Source organism: Silurus aristotelis (assembly GCF_946808225.1).
Source record: "Silurus aristotelis genome assembly, chromosome: 19".
In the NCBI taxonomy this organism is placed as follows: domain Eukaryota; kingdom Metazoa; phylum Chordata; class Actinopteri; order Siluriformes; family Siluridae; genus Silurus; species Silurus aristotelis.
In genome coordinates, this window is record NC_139592.1 from 19,708,185 (window position 1) to 19,733,096 (window position 24,912).

A 24,912-nucleotide genomic window follows, 5' to 3' on the forward strand; every position below is an offset into this window, starting at 1 on the left:
TGTGAGGCTGCATTGGAGAGAGTTTATTTTAGGCTATGTGTCAGAAACATCCATCTCAGAACATGGCTGAGGACAAGGGAGACAGACAGAGACAGAAAAGAGACAGACAGTCAGGGGGTGGTACAGAGAAACCAAGTACCTGATAGACAGAAATCAAGAAGGACAAACAGAGAGAGTGAGAGAGAAAGAGAGAGAGAGAGAGAGAGAGAGAGAGAGAGAGAGGGAGAGAGAGAGAGAGAAACAGACAGATAGAGAGGGCATGTGAAAGAGACAGAGAAACAGGTCTGAGAGAAAGCTGGAGACATACACAGACAGAGATCAGGACAGACAAACAGAGAGACAGAGTGCAGTAGAGAGTTTAGACATCAGGACCTCGGACAGCAACCAAACAAATATACATCTGTCAAATACACAGTTCATAACCTCAACAGTCTGACCACAGCTAACACACGTTACAATTTCAAGTGCTTTCCCTGAAGGCCTATAGTTCCTCTGCAACCGAAAGGGAAGCCTGTTTAAATAAGCACTCTGGTACAAAGACACTAGCAAGTATAGCGATTAATATAATACAGCAAGTGTAATGAGTCTTAATTACTGTGTTCATATTGAATTTAAATAAAGATTGGATATACATTTGGATATAAACTATTCATTCTACTGTTTGCTTCTTGTAAGTGGTTAAATGTTGCATAGTACAGCACCTCAACATGTAAGGAATATGAATCAGTCTGATAAATACTGTTCATAATTAAATATGTTGTTGGTTTATTCATGATTGTGCAGAACACCAGTCTAAACAAAGTCATGTCTATAATTTGTGTCTATGTGGCATAAACATTCAAAGAATCGTGTTTTTTTTCTCATGCTCCCTTGACTGCAAACTTTAACTAAAAAAAAAAAAAGACAAAAAGCATCTCCTTGATCTAAACTGCATTGTAAAAACCAGTGGACTAAAGCCAGTTATGGGGGATTGCTTCTCCTTTAGAGATTACAGCGTCAAAACAACACACCTAAAATTTCAGTAAATACTGGATGCACAGACAAACGCAAGGCGGGCATTAAAGGGTTAACGGCGTAAGGATACTTGGGGCCTCCAAACGATGGCAGGACTGCGCGAAATTTCCAGCAGAGAGCTGCACTTGAACTTGAGCCAATCAACACCCCCCTGTGTCCCTCTATATGTAGCCCCAGGTACGAGCCTGCGCACAGACCTGGATGACTTGGAGGGATTTACGCACTGGAAACACGAAAACCCAGCACATTTTCTTCACACAATGCTTCATGTGTGGGTTGGATGAAGCTGACGGAGGCTGAACAGACCCATTAGAGTGAATAATAATGATGATAAATGCGTACGGGATCACCGCGATCCTGCTCGTGGTGTGGGTTGGAGGAGCAGAGGAGTTCGGGACGCGGAAAAACGCACGACGCGCCGCTTTTACGGTGAGTTGTTTGCGTGTGTGTGAATGCAATATCTATATCAAGTGCTGAGCCTAAAGAAATAGCATTTCTGTCTTTTTCTGACAGTTTGCTGTGGCTGGTTAGAACCTGTATATGTGTGTTTCCGATTATCCAAATGACTGCTTCGGTATTGACAAGCCATTTTTGTTGAGCAAAATTCTCCAGAATGGTTTGTGTGTATAGTAAGGCTTTTCAAATGCTTCTCATAACTTCTTCCCTTTACCTACCTGATTGTCAAGGGTTCTTTCTTTTCTTAACATTCTCTTGGAATCCTCTCTAATATGTATACATGATATGTAGTAAGTTTGAGTTGGGTTGGGTTTTTGGAAAAATTTGATTTGGAAAAACCCCTCATGTTCTGCGTTTTTTTGACCTTTTATTTAAAAGTGGAGAAACCCAGGGATCATATTGATATTAATTTTTATTAAAAATCATGGACACAGGATTCACTGGGCATCTGATCTGAAGAAATCCCATCTTCCAGTAACCTTGTGTATTTTAGAGTGTAAACTGAACAGTGACAAAATAGATATGGACATCAGGTGCTACCCAGATGAGGTTTGGTTTGAGAAAGTTTGGTTCCTCTCAATATTTCTTCTCATACCATCTCAGGGAGATTTTTATTTCCTTGCCACTGTCACCAAATGCTTGCTCATTAGGGGAAAAAACTTATAGGCACTAAACATATAAATTAATTATTAATATTAATATATTAATATTATTTTATAACTTATTTATCAGCTGCTTTGGGGCAATGCCCATTGTTAACTGAATTAACTGATATAAATTGAATTGAAACCATCAACCTTCAGGTTTAAATACACTGGTGAGAACCTTGTAATGCTGATAAATAATGGTACACTTTGCTACACCATAACTTTAAGCTATAATTTTTGTGTAACCCATTCTTTCTTCATGAAGATCAGCCAAATGTTCCTAAAAGTGTCAGATGTTACAGTTTTTGTGGTTTAATGTAATGCCCCAAAGATATATATAAACATTACAACATTAGTTGCACAGATACAATTATGGAAGAGGAAAAGTAGGCAACTTCTGTTATCATATAAGATATAAAAAAATCATAGGAATGTACATCCCAGATATATAGCACACTCAAGTATTTGCCTTCCAAATGTAGATTACGTTTTACATTAAACACATGTGCACACTGAATAAATAGCCAGCTTATAAGACCTCATCCTTCTCACTCACATCCCAATTAAATGACTTATGATATCGAGAGTCAGAGTGATTTTATTTTATTTACCAGAGCGAATACAGGCAAAGCACAGACTGCCTGTTTTTCACATTTAACTGTTTATGTTTTATTTCCTGCTCCCCTACAGGATATATGGTAATACCCAAGCACAGTAATCGTTTATGCGTATAATTAACATCTGAAAGTCGTCTCTGTACCATACAGATATTTACCTTCGTTTGCTCCTCTTTTCATGAATGGCTTTGATTCAGTCTATTTTAAAGCGACGTCAAGCCCGACCACGTCTCACACACTGGCGTCAGAGTGATGAGGCGAAGTAAGGGCCAGAGTACAGGGCTGTTTTCTAATAGTTTATTGATATGTTTCGGTATTATTTTCAGTATTATACTACATTTAAATAAGTCATCAGAGGCTCCTAATAAAGATTATGGTTTTAATAAAGTTTTTATTCTATGTGTAAAATGATGACTATACACATTTACAGTCAAAACTCTCATTGGTTATGTTTGTTTTAGAGTCAGGTAATTCATGCCTGTGCCAAACAACAGTCTAAACAAAACGGCAAGACTCTGTAATTTATGTCTATGTGGCATAAACATTAAAAGAATGGGTTTTTGTCATGAGGTCTTGACTGCAAACCTTAAAAAACATGATCTCCTCAATCTCATCTGAATTCTGAAAAAGATTTAAATCAGTGGTCTAAAGACAATTCTAAATGTCATTCTGTTGTATTGCTTCTTTTCTAGAGATTACGGCGTCAAAGCAACACACCTAAACCTTCAGTAAGTACTGGGTTTTATCATATATACAGTATAATCTTTCAAAAACATTTGCGGACATTTACCAAATTTGCCACTTGTTTTTTCCACTGGCACTATTAAAATTTTATTAAAATCAACACGTTTGTTTAAACAATAAGGTCACTTGTTAATCCATTTGAGGATTTTGATCTTATATTATGTCAATATCACTTTTTGTATGCATATATATAATATATATATATATATATATATATATATATATATATATATATATATATATATATATGTATGTGTGTGTGTGTGTGTGTGTGTGTGTGTGTGTGTGTGTGTGTGTGTGTGTGTGTGTGTGTGTGTGTGTGTGTGTGTATATATAATCATTTTATATATAAAAGTGTATTAAAAATATAAAGTATAATTATAGAGTATAAAAAAAAAATAGGGTTAGGAATAATATATATACACACACACACACACACACACACACACACACACACACACACACACACACACACACAGACGTATATACTTTTTTTAATATTTTATTTGTATTTATTTGTATTTTTATATTTTCATGTTTAGATGTTGGACAGTAATAAAATGCATTTCACTACATGATGTACCCTGTATGACTGTGTATGTGACAAATTAAATTTGAATTGAATTTAGATGATAATAATTTTAGATGGAAATATAAATAATTTTTTTTCTCTGTATGTAACATTTTTATTCAGGTATCTTCCATGAAGAGCGAGAAAGTTATAAGGAGAGAGTTATATAGTTAAATAAAATACATTCCCATCTGACTCTTTAACTACTAGTTTTAAAGTTTCCACAACCACCATGCCCAAGTTATCCACAAGCAGAGTCATGGTCAATTAATCAAATCATAAAAATGGTAATTTATAGGTACGATTGGTACAAAGTGTTAAATTGGATACGAAACAATTTATGGCTTACTTACAAGTTTTTTTGCAATTATGTGGTTAATTATATGTATAGCAGTTCTTAAAATGCACTCTTCGTTTTTTCCCCTTAATGCCTAAAACAACAATTTTGAAGGGCAGATTTTAGTAATTTACTAAATATGTGAGTATGTTCTTTTTCCACCAAATATCTCCAAGAACCACCTACTTTCCCCAAAGTGGCCATTTAACTGACTTTGCATGGAGAACTTATATTTCAGCCACAGAACTTTTCCTGAACCTGGCTGGCATGGTTAGCTCATTTGCTCTTAGAAATGCTTGAATCCAAAAGGTTATAAAACTTTTAACGCTGACTGCCCTAAAATTCCAGTCCAGTGAATACATCTTGCTCTGGGAAAAAAAAATTGCATTATGGAAACCAGAAGTTCAGACAGCCAATCAGATTTCAACCTCCCTATCCTCTGGCAAGATTGACTTTCTTTTCGGCTTCTCCCGTTAGGGGTCGCCACAGCGGATCCTCCGCACGTTTGATTTGGCACATGTTTTACGCTGGATGCCCTTCCTAACGCAACCCTCCCCCAATTTATCCGGGCTTGGGACCGGCACTAAGAGTGGCTGGGGATGGTTCCCTGACCGGGAATCGAACCCGGGTCGCAGCTGTGGGAGCGCTGCATCTTAACCACTAGACCACCAGGGGACCTCTCTGGCAAGATTGACTAATGATGAATAATAATTACCCAATAAATGCAATAAAAAAAGAATAGATTCAAAATCAAAGACTCTGTAATAGAGTATTTTTTTATATTAGATGGTACCTGATTCTTACATATAGTATATGTCAATATCACATATTTAGGAAGGTTTACCCAATATTTTTACAGTTACAGTTATCAAGCTTCCATTTACATTCCAGTGTGGTCTGAATAAGGGCACACACACATTACATCTCATGAAAGGCACAGATAAATAGTACAGTAAATAGTGGGGTTTCTAAAATCTAGAGCTGGTGACTCATTGTTCTACACAGTTTCACTATTATATCACCTTATCCCTAACCCCAGCTCAAGATCACAGATTACCATGTCAGATGCACCGTCATCTCCCGCTATGCTCTCACCACAGTCGACAGCACAGTCTGGAACCAGCTCCATTTCACCAAAGAGGCCGCGTTCGAGGTTGACCTGCCTCCCACAGCATTCATCTCCAACTTTACCATGTGAGTCATAAATGCTACTATAGATTACTTAACTTTTGTTCTTCTATGCAATGCACAATGTTGAACAACAAAATATTGACCAAGGAACTGAAAATAAATGAAACAGTTTTCTAGGAATAAATAGAAAACAGACCCAGTGTGAGAGCTGTTACTATAGAAACAATAGCATATTAGAATGGCAATATTGATATGAACGCATCGTTAAAGTAATTAAAACTTTCTAAATTAAGAATTGGAAGAAAACAGCTAATTCTTTAATAACTCCTTTGCATAGAGTTAGGTGCCATGGTTTATCCAAGACGAAGTAGAAAATAGTCAGTAATGGTCAAGCTAAATCATGTGATCAAATACCTCTGACTTTGTTTTTACGTTATTTGGAAAGGAAAGGAAAGGAAAGGTTTAAAAATGGCCCTTCAAACCAGCAAGAGGTATAATCCTGAAATAAAACTTGAGATGTTCTATCTAAGCACTCCTATGGGGAAAAAGACATGTTTTTGTGTATGACTAAGAGGACTGAAAACCAGACTAAGAGGACTTTTTTTCCTTAAAAAGAATCCTAAGTGTAAACTAGTTTCCCGCAAATAAGAAAATGTCAGGCTGCCTTCTCGAGCAGCCAGGAACTGAATTTGGGGCTGGAAGTGGTTTACAAACGGGGAACCTTTAGGCCAGATGAATAGTGGGCTTTGTAGCAAGAAGTCAGAGTGCTAACAGTGAAAATTACATGAGCTAGCCATGTTTCTCCCAGCTTTTTTTTTCCTGCTGTAGTTTACTAAGGCATGTGGCCAAGGAATACACCCTCACATATTGGCGTGTGTGCACAAACACATTCGGTACACATGCAAGCACAATATACCTACACACTTGTGCCCAGGAATTCCAGTAAAATAAATTATCTCATATGAATCAAACAGCATCTATTTTTGCACACAAATGTTCACACACAAAACTAGCAATGTTTTTCAAGTTATAAGTAAGAGCTCTGTGTGCATCACACAATCTTACCGACTTTTCCTGATCTTTTACTGGCTCATACAACACACACAGTGTTGCGTCTTTTTCCACTGGCCTTTAAACTTCCCTTTCTGACATTCTGACAAGCCCAGTTTTAATACTGCCTGTTTATATTCATGGGTTTGATGTTTTTTTTTATCAAATATGTTGAGGTAAAGGGGTCAGCTTTATATTTAGGTTGATTTGGCATTACCCTAAACAGATTACACAGCATGTTTATTTGTAGACAGGGAGGGGGAAATGATTACGGGAAAATGGCGGTAGGTGGTAAGGTAACATTATATAGTTTTGTAACATGATTTGTGTCTGTTAGGGGCTCTAACTGTGTCTGTATCAGTATCTGTATTTGGATTTAACCCAGCTTTTATTAACACACACTGGAAAAAAGAAGTAGAAATTCCAGCGATTTCTGCAAGGTGTGTGAATTCTGGATTTAAGAGTTCCTTAACCTCAGTTGCCTCAATCCAGGGGATAATTGGTTGGGTGGCTGTAATTTCCAAAATACAAATAAACATATCGCCCAATTTAAACTTACCCAGCCCTGACCAGGCAGTTACTAAAAAGAATCTAAGTAACTTATTAAAGGCATGGCAGTAGATAGACTATATAGATCTAAAATGCAAATAATCCATATAATCCTTAAATTACCAGACGTTTTGGATTCTGGTTTCAGATTTGACATGGCAATTCACATTTTTTGTTGTTTTTTATTTTTCAAATATTCTTAATTTTTTCTTTCTTTTTTGCAAATTACTCCTCAGCACATCTAACGGCAAAGTCCATGTGGCCGAAGTGAAGGAGCGAGCTGTCGCCAGAAAGATCTACGATGACGCCAAGAAGCAGGGGAAAACAACAGGACTTGTTGCCACCAAGTCAGTCCAAAAGTGTATTTGATACCTCCTCTGCTGGGATTACGCCATGTTTCTTTTGGCATTGACTGAGTGAGCAGACATCCACTTGAAAATGCAATAGGCCATGTTTCTTTTTATTAACTTTTTTTTTTTTATTGTTAAAAGTCTCTATGTATGTAAAGCAGGGGAGTCAAACAGTACAGCCCGTAACTATGTGAAACCATATGAAAAAAAAAGTAAAAATATAAGTGATTAAATGTTCTGAAACTATCCAGAAAATATCCTGTGAACTGGAACTGAATGTAAGGATAAAAAAAAGAGTCTTTGTTATTTAACTAATAATTCAATAATATGTTTGACACACCTGGTTTAAAGCATACCATACTCCATAATTGTCTTATTGAACCTTTATGCAGAGCAGTATATATTTCCTTAAAGGTTCATTCATTATATTATTTAGCATCATTGATAAGTGGGACTGTGTTGAAAGTACTATAGAGTTGTTTGGTTGCTAATGCTCTACTGTTTTAGCATTCTGTTCCTTTGGTTTAAAGGGAGCGGGAGATTGAGAAGTTTCGAGTGGCTGTCAGCGTGCCTCCTGGGGTCCGTATGCACTTTTCCCTGATGTATGAGGAGCTACTGACAAGACGATTAGGGCGCTATGAGCTCGCTTTGGGCCTTAGGCCTGGGCAACCTGTGCAGAATCTTTCTGTAGATGTTAGAATATCGGAGAGGACTGAAATTAGCTTTATCAAAGTGTTACCACTCAGGACCAGTCGCCTGCTCACCAACATTGACCAAGGTGCAAATTAAAGACAAACATAAAAATGTCCATAATCACAGTTTGTGGCTGAAACTCTTGGCTATACTAGTGCATGTTCAGGCTGATCTATTTTTAATTACATACTGTTGATGTTTCATCTGCACCCCCAGTTTGTTGTGGTTTCTTCTATAAGATTCCTATAAGAAGATACAGCAGTACCATCTAATTAAGATCAAGGAACTTTTAAGGCTTTTATTTTTGCTCCTGAACCTTTTTATCAAAGCTGTTCTTTTAATAACCTTTAATGATTTCAGCATGCTTCAGCTCCTAAATTGTTTTCACATGCTTACAGCTGAGCCCAACGCACCCCCTTCCACTCAGGTGCAGCAGAACCTACACTGTGCTCACATTCATTACAACCCCAGCCAGCAGCAACAGAGGACCATCTCCCCCAAAGGCGTCAATGCAGACTTTGTTCTCCAGTATGATGTTAAGCAAAGAGATCTCATGGGAGACATCCAGGTTATGGCACTATCACACACACACACACACACACACACACACACACACACACACACACACACACACACACACACACACACACACACACACACACACACACACTATTCGTGCTGTGCCAATAAATGTTTTTTGCATTTGGTTCCTTTGCTTCTTCTCTTCAGGTCCACAACGGCTTCTTTGTTCACTTCTTTTCCCCAAGGGACCTTCCAGTTGTTTCAAAAGACATTATTTTCGTCATTGATATCAGCGGGTCTATGATCGGCACAAAGATCAAGCAGGTGTCATATAGGTGTCATCTTATCAGTTATGAACATGTAATTGATTAATGCATAATTCCTGGTCAGTAATTAGGCATCTTCCATGGTTTTTTTTGACCCAGACTAAGGCAGCGATATCTACAATTCTGGGTGACCTGCGTGAGGGGGACTACTTCAATTTAATTACTTTTTCGGATAAAGTGCAGATTTGGAAGAAAGGGCGCACCGTGCTGGCCACACAGCAAAACATACGGGATGCTAGGGAATTTGTGAAGAAAATCGTTGCAGATGGCTGTAGGTGTCTATCAGTGACCTGACAAATGACATCTTCATAAAGTCATATATTCGACTTAGAGACATATATGTATAAAGACGTCATTTTTCTCTCTGTATTACTTTATCTCTAGGGACAAACATCAATGCTGCTCTTCTTTCAGCAGCACAGCTGATTAAACCTTCTTCATCCAGTGATAGCGAGTTCTCATCACCACGACGAGTTCCCATGATCATTTTTCTGACAGATGGAGAGGCTACAATTGGAGTGACTGCACAAGAGGTCATACTCCATAATGCTCAGAATGTGCTGAGTTCAGTCTCTTTATTTACTCTGGCATTCGGAGATGATGCAGATTTTCCTCTACTTAAAAGGCTGGCTTTGGAGAACCGTGGCATGGCACGGATGGTAATACAGCTATAAAACTAGTACTTGTTTATTTTAAATGCCTAAATTCGAGATGGAACAGGAATACCAAGTGTCATTAAAAGATAATATTAGGAAAATGTCTGATTAAATTAAAAAGGTTGTTCTTTTTCCCCTCCTCAGGTATATGAAGATTCTGACGCTGCAGTCCAGTTAAAGGGTTTTTTTAACGAGGTAGCGAGCCCACTACTGTCAGATATTCAGCTTTCCTACCTTGATGACCAAGCATATGATGTCACATTGGCCCTTTTTCCCAACTATTTCCAAGGCTCAGAGCTGATAGTCACTGGGAAGGTCAAGCCAGACATACAGGATCTGAAAGTTTCATTGACAGCAAGTGGCACAAAGCAGAAGTTGAAGGTAGAAAGTGAGTTTGTACTGGACAAGCTTGAAGTAAATGACACTTCAGCATCACTGGGCTGTACCTTGGAGCTGCATGGCATTGCTAACTTTGTGCATCGCCTCTGGGCCTATTACACTATCAAAGAGCTTTTGCTAGCTAAACTCAATAGCTCAAATCCATTAGTACAACGCTTGTTAGCAGAGAAGGCCACCAACCTTTCATTAAAATATAATTTTGTCACTCCAGTCACCTCGTTGGTGGTGGTTAAACCAGATATGGATGAGTCAGCTCAAACCACCATCTCTACAACCACAACTACACCCAAGCCTGTCACTACTACTACTACTACTACTACTACAGCAAGTATAATGACCACACCTACACAAACATCAAGTATCAAAATGACATCTACTGCCTTGGTCAAAAAAACAGGCAAACCTCTAAAGCCTAGCAAGTCTTCTCTTTCCAAACCCTTTCGAACAGACCTGCCTATTCCTGGACATCCAGTAAATACTTCTTTTCAAGACAAAAAGACTGCACCCGCATCACCCAAGAGTACAACAACATTACCACACAACACATCTGCACACATTTTGAGCAAAGCTCCCACTATTCCCACCAGCTCATTGAGAACTGATGCTCCCTCTTTCCTCTCACTCAATTCCACCAGCACAGCTTTTGCTACTTTCAAGAGTTTAGTCACACTGCCCAATATGGCTGAAACAACAGCACCACCCAGCTCAGGAAAACATCAAATCCAGCCTCTGGGGAAACTCAGATTCTTGTCTGACATTGACAATGTTGCCACACCAGACTTTCACAAGGTTTCTTTGACAAACACTTCACCCGAAGCTCCTGATCAGGAAATAAACATCTCCACTATTGTGGCTGCCTCCTTTGCCCCTATGCCAGGCATGACAGATGCACCCAGTCTGTGGGAAGCTACTGGGGTTTTAGGTGAGTTCAGTAACAGCTGCAGGTTTGTATCTTTCTATCTAGTAAATATTTGAGCCCAGATGTAATTGGGTATGCAACTATCAACAGCTGTAGATTTGTACTCTATACTTTCCTGAAGAGTAAACAGGTTTATACCCACTTTGTGCTAATGCGCTATAAAATGTACTTATACTAAACAACCAAAAACATTTGACTTTTTATGGTTGCATTGACTGAAACATTCTCTTCTCTGTCTTCCAGATGTCTCTACAGCCATCCTGACGAAAGGTAAAACTAACATTTTAGTCCTTCGCGTCATTCTAGACTTCTGGCTGGTATTTGCAGTGGTGATTTATCTTTAACACATGGGGCTACAATCCTATATACTCTAGATGTTAATTTGTCAATGGTGCAGCTAAAAAACTTATAGTGTAGGTTTTTTTTTTGTATTTTGGAAAGATGTTTTCTTTTTTAAAGTCACTTCTGTGCCTTTACTATAGTTAATTCACTGGGTGAGTTTCTAGTAATTGATTGAAAGGTAAATATTGGTTTACCACACCAGTAAATTATAGTTTTGGTAAAAACACATGTATATAACATAAAAACTACACAAATATTTTGTCACTTGTACAGATGCTGATGATGCCAAATGTATGTAATTTGATACACCTCCATGTTTTTTTGCACTGTTGAGTTTAAACTAATGGCACTTTGATTTTTATTGTAGAGTATGACGTCTCATATGAGTACGACACTGACACCGACTCCGACACTGACACCGACTACATCGTCCATTACGATTCTTGTAAGTCAGACATTACGCTGCATGAACAATATGACTGCCAAAATATCACATCTTTTACTTTGACTTTTCTTATGCTAGGCTTTGTGCCATTATGTCTCATGCAGTCTTTTTCAGTGTGATTATAACATTTCCAAATTTTCCTTGATTTTCTTTTTTCCAGCCTCACCAGATGATACAGATATCATAAGTTCTGTAGGAATCTTCCCCTCCTCAGGTAGATAATTTCATCATTTTGTTCCGTCATTGTGTCATTAGGCTAAAACATGTTATAGTTGGATGCATATTAATACATGTTTAAAGATGAATGGAAAAGCATTTATTCCTCAATATTATAACCTCTAATGTTTTTTTCGCAAGTGGATGGAGACCCCCATTTTGTTGTCATGCTCCCAAAGACACATGAAAATCTGTGTTTTACTGTTGATGGTGAGGCCAATGATGTGTTTCGTCTCCTAGAGGATCCAGTCAGAGGTAAATTACAGTGTGAAAAAGCAGCTCTGAAAAATCACGAACAATTCAGTTACACATTGGCTGCAAGGTTTAACAAGGTCATTAAACTTCCATAGGGTCTTTTTCCACATAAGCATATCTAAAAATCTTTTTTTTTCCCCCTCATGTTCTGTTAACTACTTAAAAATGGATGCATCATTTGCCAGGCCATATTACAGATGAACTATTTTTTAACCTACATTTCCACCAAAATAAAGTGTTCATGTATGTGCACCTTGTAAAGCATGTATATGTGCACCACACTTTTTTACGCTTTTTTTATATACCCCGCAGGCTTTACAGTGAATGGACATTTGGTGTTGGCTCCTCCCAAGATTGGACTCGAGAACCGCACTCGCACCTTCTTCGACAAGATAACCATCATTATTTCCAAAAGTGACATAAGAATCACCTTCACTATACATGAAGTGGTAGTGAAGGGAGAAGGGCTTGCAAAGTTGCCTACCAGACAAAATGGATCTGTGACACTCCCAGGCTTGAAGATTGTGCTTGATGGACACCAGAGCTGTTGGGTCCAGCTCGGAAAAGGTGTAACATTCCTGGTTCTGATCCATCGATACAGTCACCCCACCTATTTCCAGATGGAGCATCTAGGATTCTATGTATTCGATGGTGTGGGCTTGTCTTCTTTAACGCAAGGTCTACTCGGTATGTATGTAGCACAATTTGTCTTTTCTTTATGGTGTCCAGGACCTGTATTTACTTAGAAGAATTACAAATGACACTATAGCCTATAGCTGACCATTGGAGAGTTCTTAAAGGCACAGTGTATCTTGGGTAGTCATGAGTGCACCACATTTTAATATTGCTGCCTTCCAACTCCAACTATTTGGTCTTTGGTTTGATCCTGAGATCAATGTATTGTCTGTTTTGCACCATTCCCCAACAATGTGGGTTTCCTCTGGGTTTTCCTTCCATTTCCCAAAAGCATGGTTGTAGGTAAATTGGTTATACTAAATTGTCCCTAGGTGTGAGTGAAGGTTTGAAGGTACTTAATGGTGTATTCCCACTTCATACCCAGCCGTCTGTAAACACTCTCTAGTCTAAGACGGAAAAAAGCAGTTTCTGAAAACTTTATAAATTAGTGTGTATATCAAGGATATAAATCTTAATTTAGATTTCATTATTAAGCAAAATATACCATGATACCATGCTGCCACAGGGGAATAGTCCAGATCTAAAGCTGAGAACCTCTTTCTCATCCAGGCCAGTTCCAGCACAGCACCATGGAGGTGGTGAGGATAGACAGACATGCTGCCATGTTCCATCACGGCCAGATAAGCAACAACAGCACTCTGAATTTTGGATTACTCAAGAAAGGGGATGAATATATTCCAGTCACGTTACAGGATAAGACGTTGAAGGACACGCTAATTAAGCACCACTTGACCCAGTGCTGGGTGGTGCCTAAGGTGGAAGTGGAGCGGCTCCTGGAGCAGCCTTACCAAAGCTATTTAGTGGATGACTTTTAAATTCCTGGCAACATTTTAATGGTCTTGTCTTTTCATTAGACACAGAGGCCAAACAAGAGTATTGGACACCACAGTGCAAAGGTGACCTGTTTACTCGCAGCTAATACATAAGCATTGAGAGTGTACAGTAAGGAAAAGTGACTGTGGAAAGTATAGAAAATGTGACAAGTCAGTCAGAAGAATCCAGGAGATGAATCAGGATGCACTCAAGATGAGAAGCTACAGTTGTAGATGACCAGCAAATAATCCTTCAAAAAGTCACTATTTATGGTACTGATTTTGTTTCGGGAAATGATAAATGTATATAGATTTACATTTCAAAATCAAGGATTATGTATTGATTCTAGTTGATTGGTAAAGCCTACTGTTACGGTGGTACATGTGAACAAAATAATTCATTAAATATGTATTTTTTAAAGAGCTGTACTCAATCCAAGATGAATTTCCTTTAAAAAAAAAAAAAAAAGCCATATGTATTTTCAGCATTTTATTCACATTTGATTTTTTATTTTTTTTCATTCATTGCACAAGACTGCTCAAACACTTGTGATAAAGTCACATTTTAGTCATCAACTGTTTCACGTCCATATGCCAGTGTTAAGTTTTTAGTTGCATGACACACATACAGGAAAATAAATAAAGTGCAAAATAATATCAAAATAGCTACTCGAGTTCAACGAAAACAAAAGACAGTAGGTCATTTCAATAAGAGCTACGTTCACCAATAAGATTAATGCTATTTGATCCAGTTTCCAGTGTTACATTTTTTATTTTATTTTTTTTTGGTCAGTAAGTAAGACACATGGAGGAAAGAAGATGAAATGGAACCGCTGTGTGTGCTTATAGTAGCATAGTATTCAAAAAGAGATGTCCACCAAAGTCTGTGGGAATGCAAAATAAACACACAAACCAAAAAAAAATATAAAGATAAAGAAAGAGCACTTTTTGAGAACAACAACAACAAAAAAAGAACGAAAGTGTTGGTCATTACACAGGGAAAAATTTGGAATTCTGTGTGTAATTCAACAAATGAATGTTAAGTCTCGAAAATAGTGTTTGAGGTTTAAGCAGAAATCATTGATATGGCTGGAGAAGCGGAGGAATGACACGAGGAACCGCTCCAGCATGATCAGAAGGATACAAGGGGAAGAAGAGAACGCACAACTCCAAGTTCATAGACCAGGGTCCAGCCTAGTTTAACAAACCAGAACACCTAGAAGATATGTGAAAATCACGAAGGGGCACAATAGTAGTCAAAGGTAAAGATTCACATTACCACGATTCCTATACAAACTGTTCCTGGTGTGGATCCTGAATGCGGGTTTGACACGGGCAAACGGAAACGTTACTTTAAATGGCTTTTAAACTCCCAGTTCCGTACTGCATATGCGGACTCGTATACGCATCCTAATCCAGCGGGTTAAATAAGCCGAGCGTGTCTGTGGAGGCTTTGTGTTCAAAGCAGCATCGATCGGAAAACGGTGCTGAATGAAAGATGCATGCAAGGGTACTGATAATACATGTGTTATGTGTTAGGTGCAAAATCATCAGCTTTGTAGTACTCGTCAATAACGCACACGTTAGCGGTAGTCTAAAAGTGATTCTCTTGGTGCGTTTGTTTAACAATCCTGGTCCGGGAGTTTTTTTTAAAATTTTTTTTATAGTTTCTAGTTTTCTATTTCACTCAATATCTTCTTGTTGCTAGTGTTAATGGAGCGTGTAAAGACACAAGGGCTGCTCTGAAAGGCATCATTCATAAATTAAGAACCACTACCAAATAAATAAGGCTTGGATATGTTTCGCAAGATATTAGCTCGGAAAATGACATTCACGGAAAAACGTACGACTGCTTTGTAAAGGATGAGCCGGGGCAACGTGAGCGTGAGAGAGCGTTGTGCCTGTGTGCTAAAATGTACAGAATTTGGAGGAGGGAAAAGAAAAACAATAATAGGAGCTGAGAGTGAAGAGGAAGCAAGGAGCAAGGAAAATCTAGGACAGCTGAGATACACCCGCAGCCTGGTTTCGTTGCTTCAATCCTTCTTGTCTGATACCATCTACTATTCATCTAGTAATCAAACCAAACCCCTCACATCTGTCCCATTCACAGCTGTCCTGATCTACTGCCTACTCCAGCCACCCATCTCGTCTCGACTCCCTCACTGCTCTTCCTCTCCGAAGACGTCGTTCTGTTTGCGCTTCATGTTCTCGAAGTCGAAGTCGCTGCCAGTCATGCGCTTGTAGATGTCCTTGATGTCGTTGCAGGTCGTCTCGAAGTGGGTGGTGGCATCGTAGGACCGCGACGCGAAGATCTACGAGACAACGAAACAGGCTTAAACATTTGCTTTTCTCTGGAAACTTATTTACTCAAAGTAAATATGACTAGTTTAAAAAATAACTTAAGCGTTTACCTGGCTATCTGACCCGTCATCTGTCGGCTCGTACATGTCACTGATAGCCACAAACCTAGAATATAAAGGCAGAGGGATAAAGAATAATAAATAGTTTTATTATTGTTTATTATTATTTACTATTTATTATATAGCTCTAAATAATATATTTTTTAAATAATGTTAAAAATGTATAGGTTTAACATACTTTTGGTCAATGGGCTCCAGCAGCTCGAGTGCAGGCTCGATTTCAGCTTCAGGCTCGGCCGTTTCCACAGTGGTGCTCACAATGGCAATGTACTTGCCTTGGGCCGCCACGTTATGGGCATAAGAGATCATACACACGTAGATATCTGTGCATAAAAGAGGATTACGTAAAAAAAAAAAACTTTGAAAACTGTCAGTCCAAAATTTCCATTTAATTTGAACTGCATCAGATGAAAATTATTTATCCACGCCCTCTTGTGGTATCATTGTGTATTTACTACACCGAAACCTCGGTATACTTATAGAGATTATGCAGTCCTTTCGAAGGCTTTCTGTATGAAGGCTGGACATGATGTATCCACCACCCTCTAGTGCTTAAACTGTGTAATAACTACACAAAAATTATTCTAGTACAGTAGTTTATCTAGGATGCAGTCCTATATAAAGTTTTTCTGTTGGAAGTCTGGAAATGATGTATCCACCGCCCTCTTGTGGTATCATTGTGTAATTACTACACCAAAACCTCGGTATACTTAAGCGATAATGCAGTCCTCTGGTAGGCTTTCTGTATGAAGGCTGGAAATTATGTATCCACCGCCCTCTAGTGCTTACATTGTGTAATAACTACACAAAAATCATTCTAGTAGTTTATCTAAGATGCAGTCCTATATGAAGGTTTTCTGTTGGAAGCCTGGAAATGATGTATCCACAGCCCTCTTGTGGTATCATTGTGTAATTACTACACCGAAACCTCGGTATACTTAAGAGATAATACAGTCCTTTGAAAAGCTTTCTGTATGAAGGCTGGAAATGATGTATCCACCGCCCTCTAGTGCTTAAGTTGTGTAATAACTACACAAAAATCATTCTAGTAGTTTATCTAAGATGCAGTCCTATATGAAGGCTTTCTGTTGGAAGCCTGGAAATGATGTATCCACAGCCCTCTTGTGGTATCATTGTGTAATTACTACACCGAAACCTTGGTATACTTAAGAGATAATGCAGTCCTTTGGAAGGCTTTCTGTATGAAGGCTGGAAATGACGTATCCACCGCCCTCTAGTGGTGTCACTGTGTAAAAACTACACAGAAAGATCAAGGTATACTTGGAGATGATCTAAGATTAAGATGCAGTCCTGTATGAAGACTTTCTTGTAGAGGACAACATACATGCACGATAACATAAACCTGTAAGGTGAATTTCATCTGGCACTACTGTCAGAGTACAACACTTTCTGACCAATCAGAATTGAGAATACATCATCACTAATAATAAATATTTATGTATTTCTGTCTAACAAAACAAAAACCCAAAATAAATAAAAAGTCAAATAAAAAGGTTTAATGCATCAATATTATTATGCAAGGAGGTAAAGCTCGGAGATGGAATTCAGGTGTCAAGTGCTGACCTGACTTGCGATTCACTTGATTCTGCGGGATGATGATCTGACACGAGTTGGAATCGTTGGTGTTCTTTATGGGGTGGCTGAGGACGCAAATGACTCGAATCACTTGGCCTGCTTTGCGCACACGATCAGGGATGTAACTGGGGTCGCAGATCAGCTGCTTGCATCGTGCGATCTAATCGAAAAAGATGGCAAGAAGCAGAAGTTACTGAAATGAATGCACATGCTGTGTCCATTCCCCAACAATTTCTCCGACATAAATTTTTTTCATGACTGAAAAAGTAAAAAAAAAAAAGACTATAAGGTGCCTTTTCTTTACTTAAGGCTAGACTGTAAATATCGGCTCCCCTGGAGGCATTCTATAATAATCTGGTAATGACTATTTTTGTTTGTGCTGCATTTAAATCTTAAAAAGTAATCAAATTAAATAAAATGGCACACGTTTTTATATTAAACCAGGCCATTAATATGTTTCCCCATGTCAGCTAACTCAACAGAGCACAAATAAAAGATATTTAAGCTAAGTTTACCTCTCCTTCAGATTTTACTCCGATAACATGGCCGCCCTCCATGACAATCTCGTCCACAGGCTTGTTAAGCATGTAGGTCCCTCCATAAATAGCACTTAGCCTGTTGACACGAACAAAAAAATGCAATTGCCAAGCACACAAAACAAATGCAGAGGAATCCTGCCACAATAACTAAATTATTATGTAATGAAATTGTTTCAAAAAAAGTGCTGCTGTAATCATAAAGGCTGCCGTGTGCATATCCAAGACTCTTACTCACATTCTTGACATTAAACATCATTTTTAACACATAGTTTAATTTCTTCTGGATATACAGTTGTAGAACAGTTAACAGTTACTATTTATAATTCCACTATTATGTCTCACACATCAGAGGTTCCCTTTTTTCTGTCAGCTTCCTCTTGAGGTTACTTCCTCATGGTGTCTCAGAGGAAATGTTTTGTGTGGTGGAAAATCACTGAACATCTGAACATGTAAAGCTGGTGAAGTTTGTGGTTTGCTCACCTGGCAAAGCCTTGAGGCAGTTCGCCCAAGCCGTACAATGGATACAGGTAAGGGCTCTTCCCATAGCGGGCCAGAGATTCACTATACAGCTTGATACGATTGATGGTCTCCAGGCATGGCTGCTCAAGGTAACTGTCAGAGAGAAATAAAATCTAGGGCTGAAACGATTCCTCGAGAGAACTGAGGAACTCAATTGTTCTAATGCTTCGTTTAGTCTATTTTACTAAACACAGAGCACTGTGTTTCCCACGGATCATTATTACTGACGCACCACCAGCTAAACTCTGGAACGAGCTGGAGAAGTAAACACACGCTGCAGAATGAAAAGATGGAGGAACGGAAAGAAAACATTGAGGGACGAAAAGAAGATTGAGGCCAAAGAAAACGGCAGAAAGTTTCCAAAGTTTGGGATAATTTCAATCTAGAACATAAAGAAAACACCGTATGTTTACTGTTTATAAAGACATTTGAAATCGATTTTTATATTTTTATTTATATACAGTACGGTCAAAAAGTCTCTTGGAGCAATAAAGAGGAGCACGTTTGGAGCACTGGTGATAAATACACGGATTTAGTGCGTGAAAATTTCAAGCGGCTTTTCCGGAGACAAGAAAACCACATCGCGATTCAGCGTGAGATTTAATCAATAAACACACGAGGGTGACAATAATTATTCTCATTTTTCAAATTATTCTCTATTATAATTATAGTTTCATTAAAGCAATAGTTTTCCATAACCTACTTTATGCAGTCACTGTGGAGAAACTTTCTAAACGCACTGTATTTGCATTTTGATGTGATATGGCAATTAAATGCCCTTAATGGGTTTTGTTTTCACTGATATTTTTGCAGCAATTTTAGGAAATAAATTGTACATTTTCCTAAAAAAAAAACTAAACAAATTACTTGCTCACTTTAAGAGACCCGTCTTATTTTCTCTCTTTTATTTAGTATTGTTCTTTAATAAAGAAAAAGTGCTTCTTATCCGTTATATCTTAAAATTCAGGATTTTCTTTGTTAATCATTACCTACAGCATGGGCAACATTAATACCCAAGCACATGACTCAAATACACACACGAATCTCAAGCTAGTTACAATAATTGAAACAACATCTACTCTAAAACAAGCTCATACTCGTCTGTTCTGTAAAGGGCCAAGGCATGTCCGGTGAAATCAACAACATCCTGGCCCAAGTCGAACTTCTTATACACCTCTCCCATTGTGGTCTGCTTGGGATCGACGCCCTCAAAAGTCTTTGGGTCGTTTTCATCGAAGTTGGCCACAAAGACTAGGAATTTCCGGAAGCGTCTCTTCTCAAACATTCCCATCAGATCTGGAAGAAGTAGATGACTAAACAGTAAGACACTGAGGCTGGAGAACAATCTGGAGTTGTTATGAAATCTAACCATTATATGAGAGAGTGCGGTAAATGAAACCTACTGGATGCCAAAGCTTCGGTCTCTGTCGAGGGAACTTTGTAGATCTTTCCTCCTTTATATACAAAGCTTCCTTCCACCACTTTGAAGTCCAAGTATCTGGTCACCTCAGTGTACAAGAGCATCTTCACTAACTGCCCTGTACATATTAGACAGAATCAAACAAGTAGAAAACAAACTAGGAAATATGTAAGAAATAAAACATATGGCGATGTTGTTATCGGAAAATAATCAATAACTGTGGTGATGTGGTCAAATAAGAAGCTGAATTATTAATTACAACACTGAAATTAATCCCGTTCCGATACAAAGTCTTCTATTCTTTTGACAACAAGTAATATGTTTTTAATTTATTAATGATTATATTTCTATATGCTGTTACTATAGAAACAACAGCATATTAAAAAGAGGGTATTAACATAAATCTTGTTTAATATTACACATTTACTATCTGGTATTTGGCATCATTGCTAAAGTGTTATATATTATATTATTATTTATATTATATTATAGAACGTTAATTACCATCTTCTGGCCAATCAGATTTGAAAAATGCTATGTGATATAAATAATACTAATGTATCATTTTTGATAGGTTTTATTACCATTAGCCATGAGAAATTTCGGGATGAGGTCGACATTCCAGTCTCTTCCCCGGCCCATTGACTCTGGGGGGCCGTCCTGAATATCAAACCGCTTATAAAGCTGTGAAGTAAATTACACATAATTAAAACAAACAAATAAATGCATAAACCGTCAATCCACTTTTTGGAACATGAAAACGGCTTATGACAGAATAAGCAGAGCAGATGCCAAATGTGTATCCTTACCTCCTCCAGAGGGGTGATGGAGGAACTTTCACCTCCATAATATGGGTTCCGGTCCATGTGCAAAACTTTCTTTCCATTGACTGACATGATCCCAGAGAGAATGCATTCCTGCAGAAAACAAACAGTGTTAATACTATCATGATCATGATCATTATTATTATTATTATTATTATTATTATGTACACATTAAAGTTACACTGACTAAAGTGATTGCATTAAACATATAAATATATTATAATTCATAAAAGAGTAATTTGCAAGGTAGAGTGTAAGAACACATTTATAAATGTAAATCATTATACCCAGTATATTATGTATATATGTACAGTAGCTTGTATATAGGCTAGTACCATGTACCAAATTGAATAATTATTTGAATAGAAAAGTATGATTCAATAAAACATTTTGTGAATCATACAACAATCAAACCCAACACCCCCACGTACCCAACCTTACTAATAGTACATTTCTCAATGACTGTTTTTTCTGTTTTTCTGTTTCCTGTTTTCTTACTACTACTGCTGCTGTGAGTGTAGTGAATAAAATAAATAATATCAATTAATACAAAAATTATATATTAATATATTATAATAAATAAATAAAAAATATTAATAAATATAATAAATTATATATATATATATATATATATATATATATATATATATATATATATATATATATATAATTACTAAATTATTAAGTAATTAAGTCATAGAAAACTACTTTATTATAAGTACCTACTACTTTGTAACATATACTATATACTATATATTATTGAATCTGCAACAATGCTATAACTCAAATAATCAAACCCAAACAACACAAACACACACAACCACCCTTACTAACAGTAGATTTTATTTTATTTGTATGCATTTATCTTGAACATCAGAACCCCTGCTGGGTTTCAATTCATCATCCTATGAAGGTGAAAAGCCTGAGGCCTGCATGCTCATTCATGCATTGCATTCTGGGATGCAGCTCCACCCAGTGCATCTTCATATCAGACACGGAGCGCAGATGATACCAAAGAATGAACTTGTGAACTTAGGACAGATTTTATTTGTTTTATTAAATATAAAATAATTTCTATTTTTACCTGAATAAGCAGTCAGCCCTGCAGTAAATGTGTCTCATATACATGTTTTATTTAATAGAGGAAGCAAAAATGGATAATGGCTGAATCCTAAATGGCTCCTTCCTCCCTTTGCAGGAGTGCACTAGTTAGGGGATAAAATACTGCCTTAATAGAAAGAATATAGAAAAATGCACGAAACATGTTGTATAATAAAGAAAATTTACAGTTTTGCGCCCAAATCGGGGCACCTGATGCAGAAAAGTTATTGTCAGAGATTATATTAGATGCACAAAAATACATCTGATAAACGACACCAATAAATATATACATATAAAAACACAGAAATAAAATACACATATGTTAAGAAATGCCGGGTCACGCCTTATCAACGAAGCCCACCGCCTACAATGATAGAGCTTGATTTTTTTCCCCATCCGCATCCTACAAACTCCGCCCAACCGCCGGTGATTGGCTAACACCCGCTCCATCATGCAGTCTGCTGATATTAAGTAATGGGAGTTTTCTATCCAATTAGCGCACAGGAGGGCGGGATTTGCCCGAGTACTGGTGTGGAATGAAATAACACCGGTCCTGAGGATGCGTCAGCAGCAAACAGGCCTTATGGATGATCGCGCAGCATCGGTTTACACACACAAAAAAACGTTTTCTTCTGAGCACGACAATCATATCCTAAAACCTGTTTAAGTAAAATAAGCCACAGTGTTACTCTGGAAAACAGAGTACAACCCTGGAATAATAAAGTAAAGCTACTCACTGTGAGTCCGGTTCCCAGGACGATCACATCGTATTCCTCATCCATGTTGTATTACAATGTAGTTATTATTCCTCTGGTTTCCGGGCGACTATTTAATTTTTAAGGAAAGAAAGATGTGTTAATAAAGCAAGGACAGCAGCTTCTTTAATTCAGCACCGGTAGCCGTGAAACTGATGCTTTAATGCGAGCCGTTTGCGGGTTATAATGTATTTATCACAGTCCGGAGAGCACCAGCCAAGATGGCCCTGACCATAGCACCGACTCGTACACTCTTCTTATACATCCGCGTCGTGATCTAGTCCGCGGTTCCGCTTTTATTTTAATTCACCAGGACGCGACATTCATCTTTAATTCCATCATTTACGAAATCTAGTGCTTGTTATATTATATGCAACGATATAATATCTTTTGACATTTGTACTTCATGTTAATCCCTGAGCACAGTTGGGCAGGGTGCACCAGGCTCACTCATCATAAGGCGTTAAAGCGATGTATCCTTCCGCCGCAGCCTGCCTTGTAAAAGGTGCCCCTTTGCTGGGGGAAAGAGGAGGATGGTGCAAATTACACAATAAACTTGTTGCTTATCTTTGAAAAATTTTCTCGTGGGATATAACATTTACCATCCTGGTTCAGCCCTGGATCGTAGAACACATCAATACATCAATTTGTAGTCTTACAGCTTCCTCACCTATTCAAATAAATGAGTCTAGATTGGGATATCTGTGGTATGTTTACACATGGTCTGTTCACATGAGTCTGTCTGTACACGAGTTTGTTCGGGTTGCCTCAGGTGTCTTTCTCTTTCTTCTTTCGGCTGCTCTCGTTAGGGGTCACCACAGCGGATCGTCCTTTTAAATATCACTGTCCTCTACATCTGCCTCTTTGCAAATCAACCACCTTCATGTTTTCCCTACATCAATAAACCTCCTCCTTGATCTTTTCATCCTGCCTGGCGCCATTCTTTTAGTGCTATACCCATGTCCCTCTTCTGCAAATGGCCAAAACAATGTGAAAGAGGTGGTCACCAAACCATCTCAATTGTGCCTCTTTTACCTTGTTTCTAAAACGTTCTACTTGCATGGTCCCTCTAATAAACTCATTTCTAATCCTGTCCATCCACTTTCCTTTCAATAAAAAGGTTTCCTTTGATCGTCCAAACACATGCTGATGAATTGGCTACACTAAATTGAGGCTAGGTGGGAATAAGAATGTGTGTGTGCGTGTGTGTGTGTTTGTGTGTGTGTGTGTGTGTGTGTGTGTGTGTGTGTGTGTGTGTGTGTGTGTGCGCAATATTTTGCAATTCCCTGGCATTCTTTCATTTATTGGTGAGTGCCATCCAACCTCGATTGAGCTTCACATCCAAACACTTTTTAAAGAAATTTTTACAGATGAATGAATAAATAAATAAATAAATGAACTGTGCTACAACCTGTGAACCTTATAATAATCGTCCCTCTGTGATTGTTTTATTGGTTTCACCTACACTCATTGACCCGTTATTATTTAATTATTTAGATATTCTCAACATAAAATGATTTTGACCTGTTTTTGCCATGACAGTGTGTTTGGAGCCGGTATGGGTTTAACACATCAAGCTCAACACATTTTAAAACACTTAATTACAATTCTATTGCTTGGTACAGTGATGCAACCAGAGTTTCACATGTTCTTTCTGCTTCTGTGTGTTTCCTTTCTCACAAAATGTCACTAGGTTAAAAGACTAAATAACTGTCCCCTTAAACACTAGGTGGTCAAAAGTATATGATCATCTGACCATCACACCCACATATGTTCAAAATGTTGCACACAACTGTATTTATTTGCAAACATATTGTGCAGGTTTCCTCACCGCACATTAAGTTCCTGACCTCATTACAGACTTTTTTCGCTAACTGTAGGGACGTTACTGCTACAAATGTTATTGTTTTTTGCCCCAAACCACATCAAGCTGCAGTTGTGGGCCCTCAAGCAAGACCCTTAAGCACTTGTGCTCCAGAGGCACCGTGTGC

General features: G+C 38.0%; 2 protein-coding genes across 3 annotated transcripts; one reads left to right on the forward strand and one right to left on the reverse strand.

Moving 5' to 3' along the window:
- The first annotated feature begins 41 nt into the window (after positions 1-41).
- On the forward strand, positions 42-14,670 carry itih6 (inter-alpha-trypsin inhibitor heavy chain family member 6). Of its 2 annotated transcripts, XM_083570468.1 has the most exons (16): positions 42-1,443; positions 3,427-3,462; positions 5,426-5,580; positions 7,353-7,463; positions 7,997-8,244; positions 8,558-8,727; positions 8,889-9,005; positions 9,107-9,278; positions 9,392-9,666; positions 9,808-10,984; positions 11,225-11,251; positions 11,691-11,768; positions 11,929-11,982; positions 12,126-12,239; positions 12,552-12,926; positions 13,485-14,670. In XM_083570468.1, exons 1-16 carry the CDS (start codon positions 1,339-1,341, stop codon positions 13,748-13,750), a joined length of 3,480 nt encoding a protein of 1,159 aa, XP_083426594.1. In that variant the 5' UTR covers positions 42-1,338; the 3' UTR covers positions 13,751-14,670. The 2 variants fall into 2 exon arrangements, with proteins under 2 accessions (XP_083426594.1, XP_083426595.1); XM_083570469.1 differs by lacking the exons at positions 42-1,443; positions 3,427-3,462 and having other exon boundaries at positions 5,473-5,580; positions 7,353-7,532.
- Positions 14,223-23,432, reverse strand: gdi1 (GDP dissociation inhibitor 1). Its single transcript, XM_083570568.1, has 11 exons — positions 22,904-23,432; positions 21,051-21,158; positions 20,826-20,925; positions 20,225-20,359; positions 19,919-20,117; positions 18,783-18,914; positions 18,279-18,378; positions 17,752-17,923; positions 16,346-16,490; positions 16,159-16,213; positions 14,223-16,059 (listed from the first exon to the last, which is right to left on the reverse strand). Exons 1-11 carry the CDS (start codon positions 22,946-22,948, stop codon positions 15,907-15,909), a joined length of 1,344 nt encoding a protein of 447 aa, XP_083426694.1. The 5' UTR covers positions 22,949-23,432; the 3' UTR covers positions 14,223-15,906.
- Positions 23,433-24,912: the final 1,480 nt, after the last annotated feature.

What these genes read in the sequence shown, in the direction of transcription:
- itih6 (XM_083570468.1), top strand. Translation starts at nt 1,339, where the DNA reads ATGATGATAAATGCGTACGGGATCACCGCGATCCTGCTCGTGGTGTGG. An exon ending in TTCATCTCCAACTTTACCAT is followed by an intron (nt 5,581 to 7,352) that starts GTGAGTCATAAA and finishes ATTACTCCTCAG; the next exon opens with CACATCTAACGGCAAAGTCC. An exon ending in CATCGTCCATTACGATTCTT is followed by an intron (nt 11,769 to 11,928) that starts GTAAGTCAGACA and finishes TCTTTTTTCCAG; the next exon opens with CCTCACCAGATGATACAGAT.
- gdi1 (XM_083570568.1), bottom strand. Translation starts at nt 22,948, where the DNA reads ATGGATGAGGAATACGATGTGATCGTCCTGGGAACCGGACTCACA. An exon ending in GAGTAAAATCTGAAGGAGAG is followed by an intron (nt 17,924 to 18,278) that starts GTAAACTTAGCT and finishes TTTTTCGATTAG; the next exon opens with ATCGCACGATGCAAGCAGCT. An exon ending in CTGGAGCCCATTGACCAAAA is followed by an intron (nt 16,214 to 16,345) that starts GTATGTTAAACC and finishes TTTATATTCTAG; the next exon opens with GTTTGTGGCTATCAGTGACA.